Source organism: Salmo salar, chromosome 16 (assembly GCF_965601325.2).
Source record: "Salmo salar chromosome 16, fSalSal1, whole genome shotgun sequence".
Classification (NCBI taxonomy): Eukaryota; Metazoa; Chordata; class Actinopteri; order Salmoniformes; family Salmonidae; genus Salmo; species Salmo salar.
Window position 1 is genome coordinate 23,739,375 of NC_138306.1, and position 16,105 is coordinate 23,755,479.

Genomic DNA, 16,105 nt, shown 5'->3' on the forward strand with positions numbered 1-16,105 from the left:
CCATAGGTGGCTGCCTAATCCAATTTCAATCAAATGTATTTATAAAGCCCTTCTGTCATCAGCTGATGTCACAAAGTGCTGTACAGAAACCCAGGCTAAAACCCCAAACAGCAAGTAATGCAGGTGTAATCCTGCCTAATGAGCTGTCCGGCCGTGATAACTTTATGTACTGGAGAAGGAAGGTCTATTCTGGTTAAGCTACACGTGTGTTCAAAAAATATGATTCTGTTTGGTTGACTGGGTACCCACCTGATCTGGAGAAGGTTTGTGATTGGTCTGGTCGGGGGCGGTCTTCAAGTGGTCGTCCTCATAGTTGTCTGCCATTAGCTTCATACGGTTCTGAGTCTGAACGAGAGCGATAGAGAGAATGTGGACAAGATTTCAGGGGGAGACTAAAGGGATTTTTTGACCAGCATACTCATTTACATTACATTTTAGTCATTTAGCAGATGCTCTTATCCAAAGCGACTTACAGATGCAATTATGGTTAAATGCTTTGCTCAAGGGCACAGACAGATTTCTCACCTAGTCTTCTTGTGGATTTGAACCAGCGACCTTTCGGTTACTGGCCCAACGCTCTTAACCGCCACGCTACCTGCCACCCTAATCATGGTGCATTGAGCAGACAGCTGTGCCAAGAGAAGTTTATGGCTGCCTACTGTTTGATTTTGACACTTGCTGCAAAGTTAAAAGCTATACCTACAAACCATCTCAGGTCTGTTTAGTCTCCCCCCATTTCAGGTGAAGGAGATGAGTAGAGGAAGTGACTTTACAGAGGCCTATGTGGCTGGACATAGGTAACATGACGAGGGATTGTTCCCTACCTGCTGTTTGAGCTGTTGTACCAGACGGTCCTTCTCTCTCTTTAGCAGAGCCACCTCGTCCTGCGTCTTCTTCTTCTTGGACGAGGACAGCTCCAGCAGGGCAATGTTGGCGTCCTTCTCACTGATGGCTGCCAGCAGCGCCTCCTGTCTGCACCAAGGAGGTATTACAGGGTGGCATTTTAGAATGAGTCATTTACAGGATATTCTATTACCTGACTGTATTACAGCATTACCTGACTACCAAGTCAGCAGACATGTTGCAAAGTGTGAAAGTGGAGGGAATGGGTGTATATACTGTGTGTGTATGATGCGTGTGTCTTCGTGCGTGTCTTACTTCATTTCCAGCACCTCCTCCAGGTGTTTCCTGCGTTCGGCCCTCAAAGTGGTCAGGTGAGTCTCCTTCTCACACAGGGACTGTTGGGTAGATGACAGCTTGGCCCTCATAGACTCCAGCTCCTGTTTCACCTTCTCCATGGCCCCCAGCAGCTCCTCAATCTGCACACATAATAAAAATAAGACAATACAAAGACAAGCAGAGTGAAAATGTATGAGATATGTTTATCATTCAAAGAAATAACCTTCCTCAAGTACCCTCAAGCTGTCAAGCAAAGGCACAAAAGAAAGAACCCCTAGCCCCTACACCCTATCCCCTTGGCACTAGCCCTTACACAAGGGTTCCCCCATCTGGCAGACTGCAGGCCAAATATTTGCCACCCCTAAGTTTTCTAATGTTCATTGTTGGACATAAAAGCCTGGAAAAAAGTCAGGAAATCAGCTCCAAGTTATATAATTGTGTAAATCTGTTCCCAAGTATTCCCACGCAAAATAGAGAGACACACATGATCATATACAAATATAAGCAAGGACTGAAATGATTACATCGGTTTGGGCTTCTTGTGGTAAGTTTGCAGTCTACAAATTATTTGTAAATAGATTCCGGCCCCCCGAACATCCGCGCAAAAAACAAAATGGTCTCGCGGCTGCTCTAGTTGATGATTCCTAACTTACACCCCATCCCCTTGGCACTGGCTCTTACACCCCATCCCCTTGGCACTGGCTCTTACACCCCATCCCCTTGGCACTGGCTCTTACACCCCATCCCCTTGGCACTGGCTCTTACACCCCATCCCCTTGGCACTGGCTCTTACACCCCATCCCCTTGGCACTGGCTCTTACACCCCATCCCCTTGGCACTGGCTCTTACACCCCATCCCCTTGGCACTGGCTCTTACACCCCATCCCCTTGGCACTGGCTCTTACACCCCATCCCCTTGGCACTGGCTCTTACACCCCATCCCCTTGGCACTGGCTCTTACACCCCATCCCCTTGGCACTGGCTCTTACACCCCATCCCCTTGGCACTGGCTCTTACACCCCATCCCCTTGGCACTGGCTCTTACACCCCATCCCCTTGGCACTGGCTCTTACACCCCATCCCCTTGGCACTGGCTCTTACACCCCATCCCCTTGGCACTGGCTCTTACACCCCATCCCCTTGGCACTGGCTCTTACACCCCATCCCCTTGGCACTGGCTCTTACACCCCATCCCCTTGGCACTGGCTCTTACACCCCATCCCCTTGGCACTGGCTCTTACACCCCATCCCCTTGGCACTGGCTCTTACACCCTATAGCACCTAGGTACTAGTGTAAATCTGAACGGATTGATGGGTAATAGACCAGCAATATGGTGAACAGGGCTAGGGGTTGTTTCTGGATCCAACCCCACTGAGGTGTTGAACGTACAACAAGGGGCTCCAATGACAGATCTAAACAGCAATACAGGTACTACTTCACTATAGTACTTTCATTTAACTGGCATTTACTTAGAAGTCACATGGTTAATAGTACAACTCAACATTGCTAAATAATAACTATTGACTTTCTCTGGGGTGCAATGTTGGTATCATTGGTTACCAACAAGTCATAGATTGGCGTCACGAGAAACAAGTATCAGATTGTTCTGGTTTAGTTTACACCATGTAATTTCGAAGTGAATAGTAGGTAAATGGTACATGATAACATGGTCTAAAGAGCTACTGATCCAAAAGGGTGAAATACAACAGAGGAGGATCATTACGTCATACCTTAGACCACTTAAAGTGGATGTGGTTGGACTCATGCATTGGTTTGTGTGAGTGCTTCTGAGAGGCAGTAAGTAACAGAGAAAACAGGAGAAAATGAGAGACAAGAAAACTGAGAAAAGGAGGGACAGGGTGAAACATGGCCAGCAGATGGGATGAGAGGAGAAAGGATATAGAAGCTGTGTGTGTGTAGCTTTGTACATACGTGTGTATTTGTGTTGCACGTGTTTTGCGTGTGTACCCTTGTGTTGCGCGTGTGCATCTTACTTCATCTCCAACACCTCCTCCAGGTGTGTGTACTTGTGTTAAGTGTGTGTGTACCTGTTTCTCCTGGTGGTTCCTGGCAGCCTCCTCTTGTGCCAGCACCATCTCTCTCTCTGCTGTAATCTGAACACTCTCCCTCAGAGCCTCCTCTAACTCCTCGATACGCTCAGTCTTCAACCGCAGAGAGTCCTAGATGGGAGGGGAGAGAAGACTGAGGTAGATAAAGACATTTTACATAAAGGATATTTACAGTACCAGTCAAAAGTTTGGACACCCATACTCATTCAAGGGTTTTTATTTTTACTATTTTCTACATTGTAGAATAATAGTGAAGACATCAAAACTATGAAATAACACATATGGAATCAAGTAGTAACCAAAAAAAAGTGTTCAATCAAAATATATTTTATATTTGAGATTCTTCAAAGTAGCCACCCTTTGCCTTGATGACAGCTTTGCACACTCTTGGCATTCTCTCAACCAGCTTCACCTGGAATGCTTTTCCAAAAGTCTTGAAGGAGTTCCCACATATGCTGAGCACTTGTTGGCTGCTTTTCCTTCACTCTGCGGTCCAACTCATCCCAAACCATCTCAATTGGGTTGAGGTCAGGTGATTGTCAAGGCCAGGTCATCTGATGCAGCACTCCATCACTCTCCTTCTTGGTCAAATAACCCTTATACAGCCTAGAGGTCATGCAGCAGAGGTAACTCTGCGTCTTCCTTTCCTGTGGCGGTCCTCATGAGATCCAGTTTCATCATATCGCTTGATGTTCTTGCAACTGCACTTGAAGAAACTTTTACAATTCTTGAAATTTTCCAGATTGAGTGACTGACCTTTGTGTCTTAAAGTAACGATGGACTGTCATTTCCCTTTGCTTATTTGAGCTGACTCTGTATTTACCAAATAGGGCTATCCTCTGTATACCACCCCTACCTTGTCACAACACAACTCATTGGCTCTAATGCATTAAGAAGAAAATAAATTCCACAAATTTACTTTTAACAAGGCACACCTGTTAATTTAAATGAATTCCAGGTGACTACCTCATGAAGCTGGTTAAGAGAATGCCAAGAGTGTGCAATGTTGTCATCAAGGCAAAGGGTGGCTACTTTGAAGAATCTCAAATATATTTTAATTTTTTTAACACTTATTTGGTTACTACATCATTCCATTTGTGTTATTTCATAGTGTTGATGTCTTCACTACTATTCTACAATGTAGAAAATTGTAAAAAAATAAATAAAAACCCTTGAATTAGTAGGTGTCCAAACTTTTGACTGGTACTATATGTCGAACAAACTTTTGTGCAACAAGAAGAGCTTTCTTTATCAGTGTTGTTATTAGTCACACATCCATAGACCCCCCCCCTCCCCTACACACACACACACACACACACACACACACACACACACACACACACACACACACACACACACACACACACACACACACACACACACACACACGTGTGCCTTACCTTGACCTGTTGAGAGCTCTCTGAGATGTTGTCCTCTCTCTTTTTAGCTTCGTCCACCAGTCGGGCGTTCCTACTTTTCTCCACCTGCTCCTTATGTTTCAGGGATGCCACCTTCTTACTCTGGTCCTTGGTCTGCCTGCAAGGTACCATGGGACACAAGAGGACTGGGTTACAGACATTCCCATAAGGTTACACTCATAACACTAAAGCATCACAGAGGGAGAGGGTGTTAGAGGGGGGGGTGAAGTGGGATAAAGTGAAGAGAGTGGTGAAAGTGAGAGGGCAGGGAGAGCAAAAGCAATTGAGATTAAAAGAGAGTGGGGGTGGTGGGGGAAAGGTAGGAAGTCCAGCCAGTAGACAGAGCAGAGAACATGTTACTAACCTGGAGGACTGACTGGAGAGGAGACAAGAGAGTTCCAGCATAAAGACAAGAAGGCAAGAGACAGAGAGACACAGATTCAGAGAGCAGGAAGACGAGATGAAAGGAAGGAGAAGAGGAGGACCATGTGGTATTTCAGAGGAAAACACCTACATTAGACCAGGTACACATGTATATAGATAAACTGCTGTTTACAGAGACTGAGTTAGTCACAAACAAGTAGAGTCAGAGAAAGATGCACATACTTCTCCAGCTCGTTGATCTTGCGGTCCTTGTCGTTCTTCTCATTCTCCATCTCTCTCAGGATCTCCAGCAGCCGGTCCACCTCCGCCTGAGCCTTGCCAGAATCCTCTCTGTGTCGGGTCACTTCCTGCTCCAGAGAGGTGATGCGTTCCGACAGCTCCGTGTTCGCCTTGGCCTCCAACGTCGCATTCTGGGCCTGAAAACACACAGTCAGACACATCTTTTTTTCTATGATCAGACAAGTAAGTAAAAGTGGCCTTAGATCATTGTCTAGAGGCAACATCTCACCCTCTTAAGATGGTTCTCCAGTTTGAGACACTCCTCCTTCTTATGGTCCAGAGAGATCTCCATACTCTTTAGCTTGGAGTCCTTCTTCAGCCCCGAGGAGGCCAGGGATGATGCATGCTCCTTTAGGTCCAACAGATTGTTCTAGAGAGAGGGAGTTAATAAATTAAAGAGTTTCATTCCAAAATGCTATCTTTCCATTTTCAGAAATGTTGGTGAATTAGCTTTTATTGTTTAAAGAATCTATGAAAGGGATGTGTGTTTTTTCACTATCTAATCATGGCATGGGGTTGTTCAATGACAGGTTTTAAACAAATACATGTCTATCACTTGATGGTTTCATTTCAGAGACAAATAATCATGTTTTTTTGCTAAATGCTACATACACTGAGTGTACAAAACATTAAGAACACCTTCCTAATATTGCGTTGCACCCCTGCCTTTTGCCCTCAGTTTGTCGGGGCATGGACTCTACAAGGTGTCGAAAGCTTTCCACATTGATGTTGACTCCAATGCTTTCCACAGTTGTGTCTTGTTGGCTGGGTGTGGTGGGCCATTCTTGATACACACGGGAAACTGTTGAGCGTGAAAAACCCCACAGCGTTGCAGTTCTTGACACACTAAAACAGGTGCGCCTGGCACCTACTACCATACCTGTTCAAAAGGCACCTCAATCTTTTGTCTTGTTCATTCACCCTCTGAATAACACACATAACCCATGTCTCAATTGTCTCAAGGCTTAAAAATCCTTCTTTAACCTGTCTTCTCTTCATCTACACTGATTGAAGTGGATTTAACAAGTGACATCAATAAGGGATCATAGCTTTCACCTGGAGTCACCTGGTCAGTCTATGTCATGGAAATGTTTTGTACACTCAGTGTAAATGACTCACTCTCAGGAAATAAGGAGTACTGCTGGGTTTTACATAGTAAAATGTAACAAATAACTACATCACATTTTTTATATATATATATATATATATGTGTATGTGTGTGTGTATATATATACATACATACATACATACATACATACATACATTTGTGACATCAATATTTAAATTTAAAAAAAGAATAATTCTATACAGTAATATGACCTCTATGTAAAACATTTACATTTGACATTAGACATTTAGTGCATGCATCTTAAGATAGCTAGGTGAGACAACCACGTATCAGTCAAATATACAGGATATGAACATTCTGTTCCAGCTAAACAATGGATATATAGTGTTTTTCCCAACAACAAAAAATTACTCTTAATCTTTTAATAAAAAAATCTGTAATATTTTACACACACGAAGGTACTCATAAGCAATAATTTTTTAGGAAAAAAACAAAAACAAATGTGAAACATTTGTTGATATAGTGTTTTGAAAAAAAAAAATCCCAAAAAACTTCAAATGTGTCAACAGTGTCACTACATTTTGGGTGTGTGTGTGTACCTCTCTGTCAGACAGATCTCCCTGCAGCAGACTGACTTTCTCCTTCAGATCCTTCAGTTCTTTCTTGTTGCTGTCGATCTCCTCAGTCTTCTCCCTGTCGTCTCTGTCTCTCTGCTCCTTCAGACGCTCGATGATACGCTCCTACAGACGTGTGTCATTTCAGAGCCCATATGAGAGTACAAACACCCCGGACAGAAACAGCACTGCTCATGAGTCTCTGCCGGAGTTGGACAGTGTGTGTCTGTGTGTGTTCGAGCACTGCATCGGGTACCGACAGTTCCCCACAGGTGACCCACAACAACAACAAATCTTCTGGCGGGTGGAATGAAAACATTCTTGGAACTCGTGAGTTGGCTTGCAGTTCAGAACAATTATATTGCGGGTCGGAAATGTTTTAAATCATTCTTATACAATTTGTACAAACCCAGCAGGTTGTTTTATTGGTGTAAATCCCATTGTGTGAGCGGTGCCAGACCCAGCCACAGTGAGAGTGTGGAGCTGTTTTATTGGTGTAAATCCCATTGTGTGAGCGGTGCCAGACCCAGCCACAGTGAGAGTGTGGAGCTGTTTTATTGGTGTAAATCCCATTGTGTGAGCGGTGCCAGACCCAGCCACAGTGAGAGTGTGGAGCTGTTTTATTGGTGTAAATCCCATTGTGTGAGCGGTGCCAGACCCAGCCACAGTGAGAGTGTGGAGCAGGGAACTGTCCGTTATTGGGGCTGAAACATTTTAATTTGTCTATGTGCAGAGGCTTTCGCAATTCAGACTTTCATTCACCATACACTGCCCATATAATTTGCGTTTGACCGGTGTGGCTGGAAAAGGTTTAAGAATTTATGTAGGCTATATTAAATTTGGGCAATTATTTTAAAATAATTGAAAATCAAAACAATATTGAATACAAAGGTCATGTTTTGTTATGTAGGCTAAGCCTATAGCTTTCCTTAGGTAAGAAGGCTCTTATTCAAAGCTATTTGAGTTATCAATGTGCCACATGGTTTCCTTTATCCAACTGTTGAATAGACATGCAGACAAATTCATTCTAGCAAGGAAAAGGAATAGCCTACTGTCTGGAGTCATAAAAACAATGAAATAAATTGATGCAATTTGGCGGGTAATGGACCGGCTCTCGGGAACAATTCTAAGCGCGTGGGTCGGTTTGGGGAGAACAACCTGTCCTGATGTCAGGTGGGTATCTGAATTGATGTGGCAGGCGCGGCTCCACAAAACTGACCCGTGTAGGATTCTAGTGTGTGTGTGTACCTTCTCAGCGAGGGACTCCTCCAGTGTGTTAAGAGCTGTGTCTGTGTTAGAGGTGTCTGTCTGCAGAGACTTGACTCTCTCCTTCAGGCTGCTCATCTGCTTCTCCTTGTCTCTCAGCTGTTCCTGCAGGTTCTCAATCTGGACACACACACACACACAATTAGGTGAGCTAGACGAAAAACATACACAAAACGCTTACTAAACAGGACGTAGTATGACTTTGTATCCTATTGCATTATACAGCGTGATATATAGTCAAGCTCCACCTTCTTCTGCAGGACGTTGACCTTGCGCTCCTTGACCTCCAGCATGTCCTTGAGGTCGTGGATCTCTCCGTTGAGCGTGCCCTTCTCCTCAGACATCTCCTGGATCTGTTTACTCTTCTTGTTCAGCGTGGTCTCCTTCTCCTCCAGCCGCAGACGCAACGCATCCACCTGGCCAGCAGAGAGGAACCGCTCAGCATACTGGCTCTCTGTGTGTGTGTGTGTGTGTGTGTGTGTACCTCTGTCTGTAGGATGGCAGCTCGTTGTTCTTTAGCGGTCAGCGACTCCTTGAGGACCTCGATGTGCTGTTTGCTGTCAGAGAACTGGTTGGTCAGAGTCTCCAGCTTGGTCTGTAAACCGAGCAGCTCTGTGTCCTTCCTGGACATGTCCTGCTTTACTTGGTCCATCTGAGAGAGAGAGAGAGAGAGAGAGAGATGGGGGAGAGGTGGAGGAAGAGGGAAAACAAGAGCAGGAGAGGGGAGAAGAGGAATGGTAGAGAAGTAGTGGGTGATGAGCAGAGGAAGGAGTGCATGGCTATGAAGAGAACGTAATGAGAACACGTACAACTATAGAACAGATTGATATTGAGCTGATTGGAAGGAACTGAATTCTGACCTATCAGAACCAACGGCAACTGAATTCAGACCAATGGGAACTGAGGGGAAGTGACCATCTAACCTTGTTCTTCATGAACTTGGTGTGGCTTCGGTAGACCTCCATCTGTTTCATATCCTCCTGTCTCTCCTCACAGCTCAGCAGGCCGTTGGACTTGAGCATCATCACCTCCTCCTCCATGTCCCTCAGACCTCGCTCCAGAGAGTTGATCTTAGCATCCTGACACACACCAGAGAGATAAGGGGTTATGCCACAGACATAAACACACTTACAGACACAGCCACAGACACACACAGAGACGGGTACCTTCATGTCGATGACTGTCTGTAGAGCCTTGGTTTTGGTGGACTCTGGGGTTCCCTCGTATCGACGATGCAGCTCCTAAAGAGAACAAGGTTGTCACACCTCACACACAGTCTACTAGACAACACTCAATCCCAAATGGTTTGTATTGTGACCCAACTAAAGCCCCTCTGTGTGTTACCTTCCTCCGTCTCCCCTCTCCCCTCTCTCCTCCTCATCTCTCCCAGTGTCCCTCACCTCTCGTAGAGCAGTCGTCTCCCTGTCTCTCTGGTCCAGTAGGGACTCTAGATGGTGTCTGTGCATTTCAGCATCAGCCAGTCTCCTGGTTCTCTCCTGGTCTTCCTCTGAGGCCTTAGCCGACGGCCCTGGAATACAATAACATGGTCATTTAGAAGATGCGTTAACACTGGAAAATGACTAATATGGGTCGCTGTGTGTCCCCCCCCCCAGTAACCCACCTTTGCTCTGCAGCATCTCCAGCAGTTTCTTGATGGACTCGTCCCTGGCGCCCAGGGTCTGTTTCTGGGTGTCTATCCTCAGCTCCATCTCCTCCAGGGTCTTTCTGAGCAGGAACAGCTCCTTGGCCTGACGCTCGTGGTCCCCATGAAGCCGCCGGTAGTTCTCCTCCGTGGGTTCAGAGTTCAGGGCCAGTTCGCGACCCTGGCTGGCAGGGTCCTGCTGGAGCAGCTGGTTCAGGTCTCTCTGGATCCTCAATTCATCCTGCAAGGCCTGGACCGTCATGTGGAGGTGCTAGAGTGAAAGCAAGAGATAGGGGGAGAAGTTATATGTATCAAAAAGGGGAGGAAAGGGGAGAGAAGAAAATGATCGGTGGGTACAGCAACAAATACACCACCTACTCAATCAGGACATTCCGGCGTTCCCATGTAGTGAAATACAGAGAGCAAAAGCACAATCAGCCAGCATTCATTGTTTGCAGCCTGTACTGCCACAGTTCTTTGACAGAGTAGCTATGTGACAGAAATACAATGCTGTGCTCTATTCTCTGCTTTGGATCAGCTGGGAGGTGTTTCAGACAACAGCACAAAGACAAGTCCGTGTCTGTATCCCTCGCTCCCTCCCTCTGCCACCCGCGCTCTCCTTTGCTCTGTCTCTTTCACTCCTCCCGTTTCTCTCACACGTTCCCTCATCCTCTTTCTCTCCTCCTCGCCCCTCCCAGACCCAGTGACTAAGTCTGACTCACTGATCCCTCGCTCCACTCCTCTCCCTCATGAGAAGAGACAACAGAGAGGCGTTTAAGAGATTGGATACAGCAAGCTGATCTAAACAGAACACACACACACACACACACACACACAGTAAGCAAAGCTCTGCAGCACAACACATTGCAGTACAATGCTATATATGGGTCAAACGTATGATAAACACTAACATATCAACACTGACACTCCCTCCCTCGCTCTCTTTATATATTTATCCCTCCCTCCCTTTTGTATTCATTCCCTATCTTACCACATATCTCTTATACACCCACTTTAATTTGAGCCAATTAAGAATTTTTAACATTCTGACATGACAAATGGTGTATCTGAGTGGAGAGGCGAGTGGTGTTTAGTGAGTAACAGGCGATGTTAAATAACTGAGTATCAGTCGTACTACTGTAGGAGATGGAAGATGACAGCCATTTTACAGCGCTCGCCACACATTCTGAGACTAATAGCAGTCACTTATCACTGGGGATGAAGGGGATCAATGTCCTCTATTTTCTACTGGGATGACAAGAGCTGCAACCAATGCACGCACGTCACACTGCACACTACACACACACACACACCAGGAGAGTGGCTGTGTGAGGGGGCTGACAGTCTGAAAACAGCCATCTTTAAATTAGAGCCCCGCTGATTAGCCCTACAGTAGTGAGGCTACAGTAGTGAGGCTACTGTAGGGCTAATCAGCGGGTGCTCTAATTCAAAGACGGCTGTTTTCAGACTGTCAGCCCCCCACTGCACAGGCATCTGGGTAATTACCCTGTCCGTCTAACCGTCAGCCCCCTCACACAGCCACTCTCCCGTAGTGTGTGTGTGTGTGTGTGTGTGACTCAGCAGGGCATAATGGGCAGGAAAAGAAACTCCAAATGATCCAGATCAGGCCATTAATCATTAAAGACCTGCCTTATGTCAGGATGCCAGTGTTCAGAGGGGAAATACATTCATTTGATTAGTGAAGTCCAAAACATGAAGTGAAAAATCATCCATGTTTTCCAGACATCTGGATTATAGATGATTTCCTAAATACACTAGTTCTGAAACAGAATTGATCCCCATTTCTCATACAGTTAATCTCCTGTTAAACCAGGATTGATATTGCTAGTTAACACACACACACACACACACACACGATGACAGAAGGTTGGAGTGCAGAAAATCCCCCCGCCAGCATTCACACATTATACACACGCAGTGATGGGTTGCTGAGCTGGGCATTATCCTAAACGCAGAGGCAGCGTCTCCTCTCACTCACTCTGAAGAGTAGGAGAGACAGAGAGACGGGTAGCTGTGTTTGAAGCACCTGATGTGGAATTGAACTTGGCACAACCCCCAAGGAGACAGGAGGGGGTAAGAATCAAATGCCGTTCACCGCTAAAGTAGGAGTTTTGATGAATAAATAAGTTGAAGGCTTGACCCCTCACTGGCCAATCAGAATGTGCTCCTTGGCTAAATATGCAGTTGCTTCAACTTGTGTATTTACAGTCTTATGTACCATCAACTCCAATTCCAATGTTAGTCTTTATGCATAATATGCTGAACATGTTTGCAGTACACATTGTTCTAAGTAATTGAATGGCTTCAATATGGAAATATATTGTTAAAACATAGCATTCTTACTAATATAGGGAAAGGAAAGGGAAAGTGGGATACCTAGTCAGTTGTCCAACTGAAATGTGTCTTCCGCATTTAATCATGAGCCTATAAATCAGAGTTCCACTGTTAGCACTGAGCCGTTGTACACCTAGTAGGAATACATCTTTATGTAACTCACCCTGCACTATCAGCTCCAATCTAAATAACATGAGTAAGTCCACCTCTGATAAGCTTCCCAGTAAAGCATTAAAAACAATCAAACAAACACAGAAAAGTGCTACAAAATAGCCCATATTAACATATGTAGCCTAAGAAACAAGGTCCATGAAGTCAATAACTTGCTTGTAACAGATGACATTCATATTCTGACTATCTCTGAAACACACTTAGATAATACCTTTGATGATACAGTGGTAGCAATACATGGTTATAACATCTACCGAAAAGACAGAAATGCCAACGGAGGCAGTGTTGTGGTCTATATTCAGAACCACATTCCTATAAAGCTTAGAGACGATCTAATGTTAAATACTGTTGAAGTAATATGGCTACAGGTTCATCTGCCTCACCTAAAGCCTATTCTGGTGGGAAGCTGCTATAGACCCCCAAGTGCTAACAGTCAGTATCTGGATAACATGCTTGATAATGTATATCATATCAACAGAGAAGTATATTTTCTGGGTTTAAATATTGACTGGCTATCATCAAGCTGCCCACTCAGGAAAAAACTTCAAACTGTAAGCAGTGCCTGCAACCTGGTTCAGGTTGTCAGTCAACCTGCCAGGGTAGTTAAACAGCACAGGCATTAAATCATCAACATGTATTAATCACATCTTTACTAACGCTGCAGATATTAGCTTGAAAGCAATATCCAGATCCATAGGATGTAGTGATCACAATATAGTAGCCATATTATAATTTTTTTTACATTTTACATTTTAGTCATTTAGCAGACGCTCTTATCCAGAGCGACTTACAGTAGTGAATGCATACATTTCATACATTTTTTCCCCCGCACACATATCTTGGAAAACCAAAGTTCCAAAGGCTGGGCCTAATATAGTGTATAAGAGGTCATATAATAAGTTTTGTAGTGATTCATATGTTGTTGATGTAAATAATATTTGCTGGTCTGTGGTGGGTAATGAGGAGCAAGCAGCCGCTGCACTTGACGCATTTATGAAACTACTTATTCCAGTTACTAATAAGCACACGTCCATGAAGAAAATGACTGTAAAAACTGTTAAATCCCCTTGGATTGATGAGAAAAAATGGTATGGTTAAGAGGGGATGAGGCAAAAGGTATGACAATTAAGTCTGGCTGCACAACTGATTAGCAAACGTACTGCAAATTAAGAAATTATGTGACTAAACTACATAAAAATAAAGTACACTATGAAACAAAGATACATTATATAAAGAATGATAGTTAAAAGCTTTGGGGCACCTTAAATAAAATGTTGGGGAAAAAAGCCAACTCGGCTCCTTCATTCATTGAATCAGATGGCTCATTCATCATAAAGCCCACTGATATTGCAAACTACTTTAATTACTCTTTCATTGGCAAGATTAGCAAACTTAGGGATGACATGCCAGCAACAAACGCTGACACTACACATCTAAGTATATCGGACCAAATTATGAAAGACAAGAATTGTACTTTTGAATTCGTAAAGTCAGTGTGGAAGAGGTAAAAAAATGATTGTTGTCTATAAATAAATACATAATACAAACCCAACCCCTCTGAATCAGGGGATAAGCCTACTGTAAATTGCATTATGTCTGAGCCATGGACATGCCAAACATAGTCAATAAGCAAGATTGAATTCACTATTGATAAGGCCTAAAAAGAGCGAAACATTTTTATAAAATTTTAATCAAAACTTGTTTTAAAATAGGCTATGCATAAATATACAGGCACCATAATTGTTCCCATGAGCATAATAAGGCAATGGAAGGTTTTACACACATCCAAACTTTTCACAGAAGCTGGACAAAGCTCCAATATAAAGAGAATGTCAAACCGTTATACTGCTCCCAAACAGGTTTTAGAAACATAATGGAGCCATCTTGCAGATTGCCATCTTGCAGACGGCTCCTAAATTCCATTGCATGCGAGCTGGACGATCTCATCACAAAGCTAGGACGGTGAATCATTCTAATAAGTTGTTTTTTTAATCAAATTAAAACAAAATCACTGTCTTTTTTTTTTACAACAATATTTCTAAATAGCTTGGGGTCAGAACCATATCATAATAAAAGCAACAGGATAAAAAAGACATGACGGCTGGCTGTTGAACCAGCCTTTGTTACAGCCTATAGGTCTAGGGTAAGGGTAGCCTACGGAGGGAATGGTTTTTAATCATGTGAAATGGAAAACACGCAATTGTTCAAGGAAAATAAGTTCTAAACACAAGGGGCACCAGCATCAAGTCATATCTCGTTTGGTGATGGGCATATGGACACATGTAGCCTATTTGGAGGTGGTTTACGCACACCCAAAACGAGAGGTGGCTAAAATAATGTAGGCCTACGCAATACATAAAAAGGGGATGTTGGCTCACTGTTTTGCTGCTCCCAAACTTGATATTTTAATAAAGCGTTGGAGATTAAGATTTCAAAGCAGTCTCACGAGTCAAACCCTTTCAGGCTTGAAAGCAGCATTAACTGAGGGGAGGCTATATGCTTGGTTTATTATTTTATTTATTTAACCTTTATTTATTTAAATAGGCAAGTCATTTAAGAACAAATTCTTATTTACAATGACGTCCTACCGGGGAACTGCCTTGTTCAGGGGCAGAACGACACATTTTTACCTTGTCAGCTGGGGATTCGATCCAGCAACCTTTCAACGCTCTAACCACAAGGCTACCTGCCGCCCCGAGGGTTACCGGAACAAAAAGCACATCCCCTCTCTTGTTCGATGAGCATAAGGGCACCCTGCGTCACGGCTGGATTGGTTGCCCTTCCGCTCACAAAATCCATTCCATTACCAACCGCGTTACTGCTAAGAGCTACCAGCTATTCATTGGTCTTAAATCTCCCGATATGCGGCGCATTAAATTCCGTTTTGTGCTTGTTTTCAAGGACACACCTGAAATATTGCCATCTCTCCCACCTCAGCGCAAGTGAGCTGATATTAGGCATGAATCTGGCGCATGGGGACAGTTTTTACATGCTGAAAATGCAAACTAACGTATGTTTGGTACTCGCACCGCCGTAGCGGCAGCCAAAAATAGAGCCCTTGGTCTCTGATTAGCAGGTTCGTCTTCAGTATGCTGAGTTGTGAGCCGTCACCACATAAGACAGCAATGTGAGGAAACTAAAAGCTTGCTCTCTCTCTCTCACACACACACACACAGGAGGGTGGGAGGGGACTAAATGCTTGCTTTTATATGCTTTTCCCAAGAGCCTGCTATTTACTCTACGTCTTATCCTCAAGAGGCTGTTCTGCTGTTTCCATTATTTATTTTCTCTCTATGGCAGGTACAGTAGCGTTGTAACATCCCCCTAGCTCAATCTGAAGCAAATTTTTCACGGGTTTCCTCTCATATCTGCTCACTACATCCTCCCATTCCTGTAACAAAAGGGGGATGTTGTAATCAGACTTATGCAGCCATTAAACTAACACCCCTCTTTCATCTACAGTATGGAGCATGAGCACATAGCTGCATAGAAGAGGATTAGCTGATGTTGCTAAAGCTACACATCCTCCCTCAGACACACACAGCCGATAGCTATAGGATCGGTTAGAGCCTACGTCTCTCCCCTGTCACACACACAGCCTATAGGCTCTAACCTGCCCTTTGCTCGAGGTAGTAAATTGCCCCTAAACACAAATCTA

General features: G+C 44.1%; 1 protein-coding gene across 4 annotated transcripts in view; it reads right to left on the minus strand.

Annotated features, from left to right (window-relative positions):
- LOC106573366 (ELKS/Rab6-interacting/CAST family member 1) overlaps positions 1–16,105 on the minus strand; it is a 31,874-nt gene that overhangs the window by 6,966 nt on the left and 8,803 nt on the right. For 3 of the 4 annotated variants that reach the window (XR_014380863.1, XM_082962613.1, XM_045697055.2), the window contains exons 4-18: positions 9,901–10,192; positions 9,680–9,807; positions 9,446–9,520; positions 9,203–9,358; positions 8,764–8,931; positions 8,528–8,695; positions 8,262–8,399; positions 6,999–7,139; positions 5,560–5,700; positions 5,274–5,467; positions 4,650–4,785; positions 3,229–3,360; positions 1,159–1,319; positions 825–972; positions 250–345 (exon numbers count right to left, since the gene is read on the minus strand). Coding sequence is in view for 3 of the 4 variants with exons in the window: in XM_082962613.1 (XP_082818739.1) it covers positions 250–345; positions 825–972; positions 1,159–1,319; positions 3,229–3,360; positions 4,650–4,785; positions 5,274–5,467; positions 5,560–5,700; positions 6,999–7,139; positions 8,262–8,399; positions 8,528–8,695; positions 8,764–8,931; positions 9,203–9,358; positions 9,446–9,520; positions 9,680–9,807; positions 9,901–10,192 (2,274 nt within the window). In the remaining variant the exon portion in view is untranslated. Of the gene's footprint in view, positions 1–249; positions 346–824; positions 973–1,158; positions 1,320–2,889; positions 2,968–3,228; positions 3,361–4,649; positions 4,786–5,273; positions 5,468–5,559; positions 5,701–6,998; positions 7,140–8,261; positions 8,400–8,527; positions 8,696–8,763; positions 8,932–9,202; positions 9,359–9,445; positions 9,521–9,679; positions 9,808–9,900; positions 10,193–16,105 lie in introns of those variants that run through there. The other variant, XM_082962614.1, reaches the window with a different exon arrangement.